The 16,309-nt window shown below is 43.4% G+C and overlaps 1 protein-coding gene across 3 annotated transcripts in view; it reads right to left on the minus strand.

The window, feature by feature from the left end:
- The window catches only part of LOC120920735 (high affinity immunoglobulin gamma Fc receptor I-like), a 152,193-nt gene that overhangs the window by 41,711 nt on the left and 94,173 nt on the right, over positions 1–16,309 (minus strand). For all 3 annotated transcript variants that reach the window (XM_040332978.1, XM_040332979.1, XM_040332977.1), the window contains exon 6: positions 8,305–8,562. In XM_040332978.1, the coding sequence (XP_040188912.1) occupies positions 8,305–8,562 (258 nt within the window). The remainder of the gene's footprint in view (positions 1–8,304; positions 8,563–16,309) is intronic.

Consider the following 16,309-nt stretch of genomic DNA (forward strand, 5'->3'; position numbering starts at 1 on the left):
TGAAAGATATACTAGCGCCAAGATAAACCCTTTTGGTCTTCGCATACAAATTTTTCCTCACACTGAACAAGTGGATACCCCTTTCAAAAAAGAATGGGAAACCAACTTACAGTTATGCTCTCAAGAGATGATGAATATCCTATCTCGGGAATACACTAGACAAATTGCTGTAGTGGATACCGAGATTGGTACTTTGGAGGCTCTGCTGTCTCCCCATAAAAAACATGATGCATATATTAAACTGCAAACAATGCTTGAAACTAATCTGTTATCTTTTAACAAGAATATTCTACAGGATAAAGAAGTCAAATTCTGGCGTGATAAGTCTGCCTTTTCCGAGGAGCGGGCCTATAAATGGAACAATACCTCTGCACAAATGCAACATAAAAAAGTCCCACGTGAGTACAAACAAGGACCTAATGCAACAAAAACAACTTCTAATGTGCCCCCCCAACCTCTATTAGGACAGGATAACAATCCCGTCCATAAAGGTCGAGGAAAATACAAAAGAAATCGCAATAATAGAGGCTCTGAAGAACAAGATGTAAAAAAACGCATTGTTACCAATGATCCTATCATTGATGATGACACCTTTGTGGTTGATACGAACACACCATCGACTGTGATCAATGGTACTACATATCCCACTAATTTTGATCTAATCGATACTCAAGCTAATAAAACTGGCATTTTGGATACACTTGAACCAGTTCTACGAAAAACTTTAAACCCCTCAGGGGGTCCCGGCTCTCCCCTCCCCAAAAAAATGGGCAAGGGCCTGGATCCCTTTGTTGTCCGGCTACCAACCGGCAACTAAGTATCATTAACTTATCCTCTCATCCATTAACCCCTGATGAGGAAACAGTTCTCTTACGTGGTCTCACCTTCTGCCCTGAACGCAATTTTGATCTTTTCGAGGCCATTACTGATCTTCACCTTTTTGCGCGCAAACTAACATTGAGAAGCCTTTATTCTAAACATACTAATTCAGACACAACAGACTGGTCAGGTGTCTCTATGAGAGAATTTAAGGCATTAAGGGACCTCACTCTGTTATATGAGGAAAACAACACGGCTGATCTAATTGACCTCATTGATTTAGATACATTATTGGAGGAACCTCTTTTGGTGTCCGACAATGCCCTCCATATGTTCAAACTTCCCTCTAAAAAATTCCCTCCACTTGGCACTAACCCTAGCATACTTACCTTTGTGCGACAAACAATGCGAGACATGTGTAAGCTTGCCACCACTCACTTACGCCCCAAAAATCTCAGTCAAAAAGAATTCAAGGCCCTCGATTCTCTACGCAACAACAAACAAATTATTATCAAACAATCAGACAAAGGGGGAAATGTTGTCTTGATGGACAACCAAACCTACCTTGACATGTGCCAAACCATCTTAAGAAACAATGACTGGTATTGTAAAATATCCATAAACAACATCACCCGTTTCTATATTGATTTCTATAAATTCGTTGATCAGGCCTTTTCTCAAGGTGTTATCTCTCTAGATCTACGAGACTTCATCAGAACCAAGCACCCCAAAACGGCCACTTTTTATAGCTTGCCCAAAATTCACAAAAATAAGACCCCCATTCCTGGACGACCTATAGTTTCCGGGATCGGTTCGATTTCCGAAAACCTCAGCCAAGTCATAGATGCGCACCTTCAACCCTATGTCATATCTCTTCCTTCTTTTACTAAGGACACCATGCATTTTTTGCAAACCATTGAGGGATGCATGCTGTGTGATCAAGCTTTCCTCGTCTCTATTGACGTGGAAGCATTATATAGCAGCATCCCTCATGAAAAGGGCCTCAGTGCTATTGAAGAGGTCCTTACACGTGGACATATGTTCACTCCTGATTTTAATGATTTTTTGATTAAGGGTTTGAGATATATCTTATATCACAACTTTTTCTCCTTTGATCGCTCCCACTACCTCCAGGTGCAAGGCGTAGCGATGGGGACATGTTGTGCCCCATCCTACGCCAACCTGTACCTGGGGGAGTGGGAGCGATCCCTCCCAGACGATGATAACCTCGCCGTGTACCTCCGCCACATTAAACTGTGGCGGAGGTATATTGATGACATTTTCATCGTCTGGGATGGCCCCGAAAAGGACCTCCTTGCCTTCTTCAATGCATTGAACATCAACGACTTTAACCTGACATTCACTATGATACATGACAAAAATACTTTAACTTTCCTTGATGTGAAATTGTTCATTGATCCTGACAGATACTTACGCAGTACTCTGTTTCGGAAAGCTACAGCAGGCAATACCATCTTACACTTTGACAGCCACCATCCAATTCCCTTAAAAAGTTCCATCCCTTATGGGCAATATTTGCGGCTCCGCCGCAATTGCTCAACAGACTCGCTCTTCAGGGAGGAGGCAGACCAACTCCAGACTAGACTTCTAACCAGAGGATATAGTAGAAACTGCCTGCGCAGGGCCTATAACCGATCCTCTACTCAATTAAGAAATGATCTCTTATCGAAAAAGAAAACTATAACTGACTTCAAATCCGAGACCACTAGACCAGTCTTCCGCTATTCTTTGCAACACAAAGCGATAAAAGACATAATACAGAAACACTGGACAATCTTAACCGATGACCCTAAAATTAATCCCTTCATTACCACACATCCCTCCATTATACATAGGCGGGCCATGTCTATTAGGGATTTTTTAGTGTCTAGTGAGTTCAAGGATATTACAAATGAGAAATCACGGTGTCCCCTACCTGGTACCTTCCAGTGTGGACACTGCTCATGCTGTTACCTAATAAGAAGAGAAAAAACCTTTTGCCTCCCAAATGGCGAGACCTTCAAGCCCAAATATTTTGTGAATTGCCGCACACGCGGAGTGGTGTATCTCATGGAGTGCGAGTGTGGGGCCTATTACATAGGTAAAACTAAACAGGAATTCCAAAAACGAATCTCCAAACACAAGTATAGTATGACCATTGGGAACATTTACCTCCCCATAGGGAGGCATGTTGCCCTCTCTCATAACTATCGTGTACCACACGTAAGTTTTGCCGCCCTCGATCACGTTCTTGTTCCAGATCGGGGAGGCGACTGGAATAAAACTTTACTACAACGCGAACAGAAATGGATATTCAGGCTGGGGGCTACTCAGCAACCAGGCCTGAATGATGCCCTTTCATTCGCCCCCTTTTTAAAAGGTTTCACCTCGGGAAAAACCCAATAAAATTGTTCTATGTATATATCATATTCTTCATTAAATACCCACACATGTCATGTCCATGGCACCACCATCAGAATCAATATATGGCTAATATCCATATATCTGGATGCTTCTGTTCCAAATACATAAAATTTGGTACAATCAATATTATTATTATTTTGTACATTTTCTCTTATTCCAAAAAAACTCCAAATAGCCACTCGGAACATCTCTATATCCCTATATCCCCCTCTAAGTATCATAGTCCATAGTATAGACAATTCAACATATGTTTACCCACCCACAGCGGCAATGCCAGATGTTCATGATAAAACTCCAAAAAACAAGCATATATGGTCTATGCATAAATCTTTTGACATCCACTGCTCATGATCAATGCTGTGACTGTAATATAATCATGTATGTAATCTCTGCTGTGATGGGCATAAATGTTCACTTTCAGCAGAATTTATTTCTATATCTATAAATAAGTACTTTATTAATATATCTTTTTTCTTCCTATAGGACCCTGTCATGTCTCCACCGGGTGGTTTTTCCCTCTTGAGTACCTCTACAATTTGCTACCTTTGTGGTCTCTCAGTGGGGAGGGGGAGACGCAGGGCCCTGTGTTCTCTTCTTCCTCCACAAGATGGTGCTAACTGCGCCATGATGGAGGTGTTTCCTCCCCACTGACGGCGTCAGCGACGCTCCCTGGAGCCGTGGACGCCCCGTGCGCGCGCGCAGTGCGCGCGCACGTGACGTCACTGTGGCGCTCGCGATCGCAACAGAGGGTTGGGGTTAATTCCCCTCTCTGACGCCGAGGAGCTCACAGCTGGGAGGGTCATCTGACCCTGGCATCCTGATTCAGTTGGAGGAGCTTGTTTGGGAGGGGCAGCCCACCAGGTTGGACAGGGATTTTCCAAGCAAGGCATCAGCTGCCTAAGAGTGATTACCTAAGTGGAGGCACCTGACATGCACATACTTAAACACACTAGGTGTACACCTGACACCTGCCTGTGATCCCATTCCCATACCTTACTGGATACACCACACAGAGGGTAAGACTACAATCTTCCAAAACTCTGCACACTTGCAACAACTTTTTTCTGTTGATTCATTATTATTTATGAATCACACCTTTTTTTCTCCAGATACGCCTACTAATGCCTCTTCTGGAATTTGTTTCTATAATCTATTATACATCCAAACAAGGTAACTTTATTACAACTCTATTTAATCTCTATAACAACACTATTTATTAATAATGCACTTTTTTATCATTTAGCTGCACACTTTTACACTAATCTAACTGGCACTCTTTTATCTAACATATTTACCTACCTTTCACCCCATTAGCCCCCACTCATAGCAGTTTCGTTCCCTTTGTTTGTGTCCTTTACCATTTATTATCATATTCACACATCACCATCCACCCATTTATTCACTTATTTAATTCTACTGTTTTATATTTATTTATTTATTTCTACCCAACAATTTTTATTCTTTATTTTTCCTGTCTCTCACATATTCACCCACACATACACATTTCACACTCACTAAGAAATTCATCCCTACACATACACTTTTGTTTTGATTCACCACACATTATACCAACATATAATAATTTTTTGGTATCCTAATTTAATCTATATTGTATTTCATATAACAAATCGAAATTAAGTTTGATTACCCTTCCCATCATCACCCCTTCCTTTACACCACTGAACTTTCCATATGCACTTACATAATTAAGTTTTATATGGTACTCTAGATATCCGTCTTTACATATATACTATTATAATGGGGTACATGTGCAGGTCGAGCGCCATCTACTGATACAATTTATTATTATTTTTATACTTTAAAATATATCTAAATTTGGTACTCATACCACTCTATTTTTGAACTCTTAAATAGGCATCACTCAGGCAGCTTGCTTTGCTGGGCCCCCTGTCCACCTGCCCGGCCCACGCTCCCTGGCTGTACTTGGATTCCTTCCCACTCACACTGTGAGTTCCTGTAGGCCACTCATAAGGGGCATTTCTGTGGACTCTCGTGTGGGGGTATAGACCACCCGTATGGAGACAAGCTATCAGGGATCCTCAGGACTTTAACTCTACTCTGGTCCAAATAAAACTGAGAAACACAACCTGTGAGTTGGTAACTATACATTTTAAAACATATTCTTACTCAGACTGTACTATATATTATGTATTCTATTATTATATATTTATTTTTTGTTATAGTTTGCATCATATACCTTTTCCTCCGAAGAAGACTCACATGCAAGAGTCGAAACGCGTCAGGAACATTTTGACTCAAAGATCAGCCAATCATGTTGATCAATGTCATGCAACTTTGATGCTTTATCATCATATGTATGTGTTCTCAATGTTTAAACTGTACCATAGCTCATTGTTTTATAATCAAACTTGTTCTACTTGCTAAAATAAATATCTTTTCTACCTTTTTTACAAATATTGGTACGCCTTTGTAATTTCCCACAACAAGCAACAACATTTGCTGCCTAAAAACCCCACTGGGGAAACTTTCCTTTTTTCAGGAGATATTTCTTGCACCTACAGGTAAGCCTTAATCTAAGCTTACCTGTAGGTGAAATTTCTACCTGAGGATTTACAACCACTTCAAGTGTGTTATTCCTAAGAATTACAGGCCTACAATATACAGTAAAATGCCAAATTTCTATGCAAAACAATGTACCACTTTGAGACGTACAAATGTGACATAATCATACCGCCAGGGAGGTTAAAGAGACCCTGTCATCAACTTAAAGCCTAAGTTTAATTATTTTTATTTTTTTAATCAGAACAAGGAATGTTACTTACATTTGATGAGAAGTGTCCCTTGTGCTGGTGCCGACTGTCTTTGTTGAAACTTTATGCCCTCTTTGGGAGGATGAAAAAAAGGTTCTCCTCCTCCATTCATAGAGTGCTTTTCATTGATGGAAGCTACAGTGCAGCTTATATGAATGATGGAGGGGGCAGAAAGATGGGGGGGGGGGCATATTTGGCACTTCAGCTGCTGTATTAACCCCCCACAGCATTGGAATATATTTACTGCGAGGGTATGGAGGAGGGCAGAGCACTGAAAATTTCAACTAACACAGCCAGAACCAGCATAAGGAACATTTCTCATTAAGTATAAAACTGTAAAAAAAAAATAAAAAAAAAATGAATAAAAAATACTTGCAAGGTTTTTCCTTTCCATAAACAATTTGTTTTAAATTTTCAATATGCCTTTGAACTTTGTAGAAAAAATTGAGTTCTCCAGAAAGGTCAGTTCCCTAGCATAGCCCCTTCCCTCCTTGCACATCATAGCCCTTTCCTCTTCTAGTGGTTGTAAACCAGTGGCGGCTGGTGCTCAAAATTTTTGGGGAGCGAAAACAAACGAAAAAAACCCCCATCAATTGCAGCCTTACTGTGCCCATCAATTGCCGCCACTGTGCCCATCAATTGCCGCCACTGTGCCCATCAATTGCAGCCACTGTGCCCATCAAACGCAGCCACTGTGCCCATCAAACGCAGCCACTGTGCCATGCCATCAAATGCAGCCACTGTGCCATCAATTGTTGCCACCGTGCCCATCAATTGTCACCACTGTACCCATCAATTGTTGCCACTGTGCCATGCCAAACGCAGCCACTGTGCCATCAATTGTCGTCACTGTGCCATGCCAATCGCAGCCACTGTGCCATGCCATTGTCGCCACTGTGCTCATCAATTGTCGCCACTGTGCCATGCCATTGTCGCCACTGTGCCCCTCAATTGTTGCCACTGTGCCATGCCAAACGCAGCCACTGTGCCATCAATTGTCGCCACTGTGCCATGCCAAACGCAGCCACTGTGCCATCAATTGTCGCCACTGTGCCATGCCAAATGCAGCCACTGTGCCATGCCATTGTCGCCACCGTGCCCATCAATTGCCGCCAGTTTGCCCCTAAAATGCCGCCAGATTGCCGTCTCCCCTGTCTGGCACTTACCTGTCTCGGTTAGCCATCCTCGGATCCTCCTTCACGATCACTCGAAGTAGTCCCGCCCTCGATGTCGCTTCAGCCAATCAGGTTACCGGTAACCAGATTCGGTGACCCTGATTGGCTGAGATGCGTGTCAGTGTTAACCAGGGAACGCACCCCCCGTGCATCCCCTGGTTAACTATTTGGAAGCCGATTACAGCCCTCAGGCCGCTGGCTCTGATAGACACTTCCACAGCCAATCAGCTGCCAATATGTAGATGGCCGGCGCTCGCCAGGGGGCCGGCCATCTGAATAGTGGGCAGCGGCGACAATACATAGATTTATGCAATGCATGAATCTTCTTATTGTTTTTCAGTAGTGGTGTAGGAGAGAGGGGGCAGCGCTCCTGCGCCCTCTATGGACGCACCGCCACTGTTGTAAACCCTTTACAACCACTTTAACCTACAGGAAAGCCAAGATTAAGGCTTACCTGTAGGTGCTTAAAACATCTCCTAAACCTACACGGTCTAGGAGATATTTGCAATGTCCCCGAACGATGCCTTCTACTGCGCATGCGCCGTCTTGAAAGGGCACGCCATGCCGTTTCAAGCTGGGGTCATCCCGTGACTGACGGCTCCCACGCGACCCCGGCCAGTCACAAATCCGTAGTTCGCAGACCCCGGAAGAAGAGGGGTGAAGAATGGCCACTCGCTACCAGTGAAGAAGACTGGGACATTGCGGGTTTCTCCTGCAGGTAAGTGTCACATAATGGGCTACTATGCGATGCTTAGTAGCCCATTATGATTTACCTTTACAGGGAAACAAAGAGGAAGTAAAACCCATCAGGGTTACATCCTCTTTAATGACTGTCTGTGCTGTCTCCTCTCCTCACTTCATTATAAAAAAGTTCACGTAGCTGCTCATGGTGGCTACATACATGATTTGCTGCAGGATAGCCAAATTCTTATGTCTCCATGGTCCTGGTGGTCATCTAGAACACACCTGACCTGTAGAAGCTGTGATCTATGTGGAGACGGAGGTCCAGCTCACACTGGTATGGGAACAGATGGCCGGAGCCATAGTTATTCTGTATTAGTTACAGACAACACCATAGACACACAATGAGTTACCTCTGACATGTAGGGACACTTCATCTGTGTGCGTTATATATTCATCCCGGGATAATTCTTGTTCACATCGGTATCTTCCAGAATAGTCAATGTTTCCATTATGAAAGGAGATAGAGAAATCATGGAGATGTCCATATATGAAATCATTATTCTTGTAGAGTGTTATCCCGCGTGCAGAATATTCCGGACGGCTGTGACACTTTATATTTATGTCTCTTCCCCAATACACAAAGATTGGAGCCTGCAGGATAAGAGGACCTACAATACAAAATGGTTATTAAATTATTACGATAAACAATCCTAAGAAAAAACTGAATATACATATTGCAGTAACTCGTATTGTATTTGCCATTTAGACTTCAGGGGTCAGATTCACAAAGGACTTACAACGGCGTATCTCCACGTATGCTGTCGTAAGTCCGAATGTGACCCGTCGTATCTATGCGCCTGATTCTTAGAATCAGTTACGCATACATTTGGCCAAGATACGCAAGTCTCCTATGCCGTCGTATCTTGGGTGCATATTTACGCTGGCCGCAAGGGGCACTTCCGTAGATTTTCGCGTCGAATATGTAAATTAGGTAGATACGCCGATTCACGAACGCACTTGCGCCCGCTACGCCGTTTATGTTAGGCTTACGTCCAGCGTAAAGTTACCCCTGCTATATGAGGCGCAGCCAATGCAAAGTATGGACATCGAAACAAGTGTATCTTTTTACGTTGTTTACGTAAGTCGTACGTGAATGGGTATGTGCGTAGGTTACGTTCACGTCACAGGCATTGAGCCGGCATATCTTAGGGAGTAAATTCGACGTGATACCAAGCATGCGCCATACGATCGGCACTTCATTTGCATGGGGTCACGGCTCATTTTAATAAAACACGCCCACCTCTTCCACATTTGAGTTACGCGGGCTACGTCGACCGATTTACGCTACGCCACCGCAACTTACGGAGCAAGTGCTTTGTGAATACTGCACTTGCCTGTCTAAGTTGCGGAGGCGTAGCGTAAATAGGATATGCTATGCCCGCACAAAGATACGCTCTCCCACGTGAATCTGGCCCCAGATTACAAAGTCAACAGTTAAATTAGATAGAAAATAGATGGAATACCCGCGCTTAGGATAAGATGTGGGAAATGGTATAAGTTATAAATATAAATAATAAGACTGCAGCCCCCCCTCTATTGTATCCCCAAGAGGATACAAATAAAAATGGAATAAATTGGGGTGTGGGGGTAGTGGCGCTGTCTGTGCTATAGCCGATGGCTAGAGGGAAATGGAGACACACGGCAATATATATGAAGAAATGCACACTAATACCACCAGAGGTGGCATCCACCAGCCTGGAAATATAATATATTGCTAGGCACAGCTAAGCATAAATAAATATAAAATAAAAGGCAGCATCTAAACCAAAGTATGTGTGACTATATGGTGAGTCACTGAAGTGCAAAACTATTGCTAGTTAGGACCAAACATGCTAAGTGAATAAAGTTAAATATACGCATAAAATAGGGTGAAATGGATGCAAATAGACCCAGCCTAGGACAAAAGCACAAAATAAATTGAACTAGAAATCCACTAGCAACATACAAACGTGAGATAAAGTGCTGTGATGCCCGTAGCTAATTATATAAAAATATAAATAGGGATATGCACACAATTGTGCAAAAAACATCAACATATATCACTAAAAAAGTATAAAATCCTGTGGTAACCAGAGTTGGATAGATATGCCCAACTGTGTAATAAAAAGTGTATAAAAAAAAAAAAACAGTATATAAAAAAAACAAAAAGTCATAGAGTCAATCCAAAAATGTATATATAAAAAAAGTGTCACAAAAATCAGCAGTAAAGCGATGAATCCTCAAACAATTAATTGAAATTCAACTTGAGTGCAGTATCAATTTCAGACAGTGCTTCTTGCTGTGCTGGGTGATCACACTATGCAGTTTGTGTAAGCGCGGTGGTCCCGGTGCCCCCCCACTTGGGTCCCCACTCACCAGAAGCCCTCACCCCTGCAGGGGTAGGGTGCAAAACACGCTGCGATGTCTCTCAGTCCCAATCCTTCCTTCCCTGAGCTCTCTTAGAACGACTTCCACCAGGTGGCAAGGATCCTCCTAATCGTCCAGGCTCCTCCAGGAAAAAAGACAGGCTCCCATAGTGTGATATGTAAAAACCAGGGTAAGCTTTATTTGCACTGCCACTAAAGAGCTTGGCGTGCTAAATACAAATATGAGCGTATACAAACAATGTAAAGTATTGCCCACAAACTAGTCAGGACAAGGATAATAAAAATGAATAAAAATAGAAAAAATAAAACATTTTTAAAAATGAGCTATCTGCGATGATCGCAGGTGTGCAGACACGGCACTATCGGTCCGGTATGTAAGTGGTAGCAGCTGCCGGACGCTGTGCGTTCCACTGAATTGGTTAGCTGTTCCACCCGGAAGTGCGTGTAACCGCTTTACGCACACGCACTTTCGGGTGGAACAGCTAACCAATTCAGTGGTTCGCACAGCGTCCGGCAGCTGCTACCACTTACATACCGGACCGATAGTGCCGTGTCTGCACACCTGCGATCATCGCAGATAGCTCATTTTTAAAAAAATATATATTTTTTCTATTTTTATTTTTATTCATTTTTATTACCCTTGTCCTGACTAGCTTGTGGGCAATACTTTACATTGTTTGTATACGCTCATATTTGTATTTAGCACGCCAAGCTCTTTAGTGGCAGTGCAAATAAAGCTTACCCTGGTTTTTACATATCATGCTTTGGGAGCCTGTCTTTTTTCCTGGAGGAGCCTGGACGATTAGGAGGATCCTTGCCACCTGGTGGAAGTCGTTCTAAGAGAGCTCAGGGAAGGAAGGATTGGGACTGAGAGACATTGCAGCGTGTTTTGCACCCTACCCCTGCAGGGGTGAGGGCTTCTGGTGAGTGGGGACCCAAGTGGGGGAGCACCGGGACCACCGCGCTTACACAAACTGCATAGTGTGATCACCCAGCACAGCAAGAAGCACTGTCTTAAATTTATACTGCACTCAAGTTGAATTTCAATTAATTGTTTGAGGATTCATCACTTTACTGCTGATTTTTGTGACACTTTTTTATATATACATTTTTGGATATATTTGGATTGACTCTATGACTTTTTGTTTTTTTTGATCTACTGTTTTTTTTTTATACACTTTTTATTACACAGTTGGGCATATCTATCCAACTCTGGTTACCACAGGATTTTATACTTTTTTGGTGATATATGTTGATGTTTTTTGCACAATTGTGTGCATATCCCTATTTATATTTATATTTTTATATAATTAGCTACGGGCATCACAGCACTTTATCTCACGTTTGTATGTTGCTAGTGGATTTCTAGTTCAATTTATTTTGTGCTTTTGTCCTAGGCTGGGTCTATTTGCATCCATTTCACCCTATTTTATGCGTATATTTAATTTTATTCACTTAGCATGTTTGGTCCTAACTAGCAATAGTTTTGCACTTCAGTGACTCACCATATAGTCACACATACTACCCCCACACCCCAATTTATTCCAACAGTTAAATTAGATCCTCAGTGGAAGACATTCACTTTGATAAAGCGCTATGAAGTAGTTCCCCGATTTTTTTTCTCTAGCAAAAAAACAAACAGTTTTCAGCTTTTCTCTTTCCTTATATGTACCCAAGGACCTGGATAAGGGGGTACCACCGGTCCTTCTGTACAGGGCCCAGGCAGCAGGGTGAATTGGATGTGGGCAGGGAGGGTAATCAGCGTTGTTGTGGGAGGGTAATTACTCGAGCCAATCACCTGTATGGCTCTCTCTGCAGCAGCTGAAAGCTGGATTATTTTCCTCTCCCTTGCCATTGGCTTTCAGCTGCTGCAGAGAGAGCCATAACTTTTGCTCAAACCAATCAGTATACACTTATTGGGATGTTTTTAACCAAAAATATGTAGCAGAATACATATTGACCTAAAGGTACTCGTATTTCGGGCAGAGAGACAGAACTGCGATCTGCCTATGTAAAAAAAAAGGCAGATCTCAGATCTGTCAGGAGAGAAGGGATAAATAGATTCCATCTCTTCCCCTAGCAAAAGCGCCTCACACAGTATAGTAGTTAAACGCTGGCTAAGCACACATTTAGCCCTTTGATTACCCCTGCTGTTAACCCCCTCCCAGCCAGTCATTAGTACAGTGACAGTGCATATTTTTTTTATCTCTGATCACTGTATTAGTGTCACTGGTTCCCACAAAGTGTCAGAATGTCCACCGCAATATCGCAGTAAGTCGCTGATTGGCGCCATTACTCGTAAAATAAATAAATAAAAAATATCCCATAGTTTCTAGACGCTATGGCCCAGATTCACATACCTGGGCGCATAGTTATGCCGGCGTAGCGTATGGAATATACACTACGCCGACGTAGTGTAGAGCGGCGAGCACAGTATTCTCAAAATACTTGCTCCCAATGTTGCACCGGGGGTAACTTAAATCCGTTGGCGTAAGCCTGCCTAATTCAAAGTAGGTGGAGTGTGGGCGTGATGCATTTAAATGAAGCGTGACCCCATGTAAATGAAGGGCCGAACGAACGGCGCATGTGCCGTCCCGTGGACGCTTCCCAGTGCGCATGCTCAGAATCACGTCGGACCTAACGCCTAAGATACGTCGAATCACTGAACGTAACCTACGCCCAGCCCCATTCAAGTACTACTACGTAAACGACCTAAAATACGGCGGCTGTTCCTTCGCCCATACCTTTGCATGGGATGCGCCTCCTATAGGTGGAATAACTTTACGCCAGACGTACGCCTTACGTAAACGGAGTATACTACTGCGACGGGCGCAAGTACGTTCGTGAATCGGTGTATCTCGGTCATTTGCATGTTTGACGCGTAAATCAATGGAAGCGCCCCTTGCGGGCCAGCGTAAATATGCGCCCAGGCTCCGACGGCGTAGGGAACTTACGTCGATCGGATGAAGCCACATTTCAGGCGTATCTTGCATTAAGAGTCCGGCGCATAGATACGACGGCGCTTCTGTGCACTTACGCGGCGTATATAAAGATACGTCGGCGTAAGTGCTTTGAGAATCAGGGCCTATAGCTTTTGTGCAAACCGATCAATATAGGCTTATTGTGATTTTTTATACCAAAAATATGTAGCAGAATACATGTTGGCCTAAATTTATGAAGAAATTCGATTTTTTCCATTTTTTAATTGGATATATTTTATAGCAGAAAGTAATAACTCAACACCAAGTTCACTATATGGACGGTGGACCCCTTATATATTTGTACATATTAATCATATCCCCCCTTAATCTCCTCTTCTCAATAGAGAATACATTCAGTTCCTCTAATCTTTCCTCATAGCTGAGCTCCTCCATGCCTCTTATCAGTTTGGTTGCCCTTCTCTGCACTTTCTCCAGCTCCCCGATATCCTTTTTGAGAACTGGTGCCCAAAACTGAACTGCATATTCCAGATGAGGTCTTACTAATGATTTGTACAGGGGCAAAATGATATCTCTCTCCTAGTACAAGAAAGTATGTACTAGGAGAGTCCATACCTCTCCTAGTACAAGAAAGTACTTTGCTCGCTTTGGAAACCGAAGCTTGGCATTGCATGCCATTATTGAGCTTATGATCTACTAAAAAAAAACAGATCCTTCTCCACCATTGATTCCCCCAGATCCTTCTCCACCATTGATTCCCCCAGCTGTTCTCCTACTAGTATGTAACAGGCATGCATGTTTTTAATAAAATTTAATAAAATATCCATTTTACTTATGTAAACTCATGGGCACATGATGATCTTTCTGTCTTCTTGTGTTTACTCCCTGGGGTCTTTCTTCAGATAATTGCATCACTGTGTGATGTGGTCATGTGGATGCCTACTATTGGTGGAGGCAACACTTCAAATAGCCGGGTCTTCTCTCATAGACTCCAGAAGAAAGAGAATCCACAGGGGTGTGAGGGGAAAAATGTCTGGTCCCATTATTATGCATTATGCATGTGTTCCTGGCCGGCACATAGGTAAACTAGGGTGCCCACGTGTCCTGGATTGTCCGGGACTGTCCCGCAATTGACATGTCTGTCCTGGACTCCTGGGTCTCAGGCACCTTCATTCTGGGAAAATACAACGTCCCGGAATAGAATAGAGGACACAGCCACCTCCTACTTACTAATAACTACTGTAACGGTATGGCCCGTGGGACCCAAAGCTTCTTGAGGGTGTGTGGTACTCCTGTGTCAGCTTCACTAATGACTCTTGTGTCTAGGGTCATCCTATGTCCACTAGGGGCATAGGATGACTGAGAAATGATATCTTGAATTACATGGGATGGGACAGTAATGATAATTCACAATGTATTGCAGGATATCTTGAAATATTACAGGTGGTTAATTCTGAACCCAACAGGTCAATAATAGTGTGATTCATTCAATGTGGGGACACATACTGTTAAGGTGTTAATTAAGTCTGGCTCCTAAGATATTTCATTTTGGTTGCTAACTGTATAAAAAGAGCCTGAGTTTGTCATTAAAAGCTATTTCGTTTGGAACCAGAGAACAGAGCTGTGTGTCTCGTTTTCTGGGGGAAATCCAATGGGTCATGTCTGCTGGATTGTGGAGTGTCGGAAGCTGTCGTGGGTTGGTGGAATGGAATATCGTAACGGCGTTAACCCCTGACCGTTACTATTACATTTCCGGAACTGGTTGCTAGGGCCAGCGCTGCTTGGCGTCTTGCAACCAGTGATAATTTACTCTCAGACAGTGAGACCGGGAGCGAGGCCTGCGCCTAGTGCAGTACTGCTGTCTCCACCCACCTCGGCACCTCCTCCTTCTCTGGCACCCAGCGGCAAGCAGAAGGGACTGGTGTGCTCTTCACTCTCCAGATAGTGACGCCACTCCTTTTCTTCTACGCGCGTGGCTCATGCAGAGAGAGAGACAGCAGCCCTGCATCTGGTGGCAGGCTATGGGTGGCAAGCGGCACTGCATCTGGTGGCAAGTGGCGCATTCTCCTGACAAATAACTCGCCTACAAACTCCCCATCAACCCTGAAACTACATTACCAACGCCCCCCCTCATCTTTTTTGGGGGGAAGGTGAGAGAGGGGGTGTGTGCCTGAATGGCAGTTTGGAAATGTGGTCACCCTAAGGTAAACCTAGCCTAAGGAAATACCCATACTGTTAGAGAAGCGGTGCTGCACTAGAAAGGTGGATGTGGACAAAGCTCAGCATGTCCCTCCTAAGTGCAAGTTGTAGAAAAGGTGTAGCCCAGAAGAACCCACCCCCAGGTTAGGACTTTCCTGTGAGCAGGGGCGGACTGACGACTCATGGAGCACACAAGCAATAGGAGATTATGGGGCCCCCGGGTAATAGGAGATTATGGGGCCCCCAGGCAATAGGAGATTATGGTGTCCCCGGGCAATAGGAGATTATGGGGCCCCTGGGCAATAGGAGATTATGGGGCCCCCAGGTAATAGATTATGGGGCCACACAGTATACAGGAATGTGTGCGATGGGAATATGAAGTATGAAACCTATACACACACACATACAAATTACATACACAGTATACACACACAGATTACTTACACAGTATACACACACACAGATTACATACACAGTATACACACACAGACATACAATATACACACAGTATACACACACACACACACACACATACAGTATACGTACACAGTATACACACATACAAATTACATACACAGTATACACACACACACAGACACAAAATATACACACACACAGATTACATACACAGTATACATACACAGTATACATACACAGACACACAATATACGCACACAGTATTTTCACACACACACATACAGTACAGTATACATACACAGTAGACACACAATATACACACACAGTATACACACACAGACACACAATATACATACACACAGTATACATACACACAGGCCCAGATTCACGTAGATCGGCGCATCTTTGAGCGGGCGTAATGTATCCTATTTACG

Source organism: Rana temporaria, chromosome 13 (genome assembly GCF_905171775.1).
Source record: "Rana temporaria chromosome 13, aRanTem1.1, whole genome shotgun sequence".
Taxonomy (NCBI): Eukaryota; Metazoa; Chordata; class Amphibia; order Anura; family Ranidae; genus Rana; species Rana temporaria.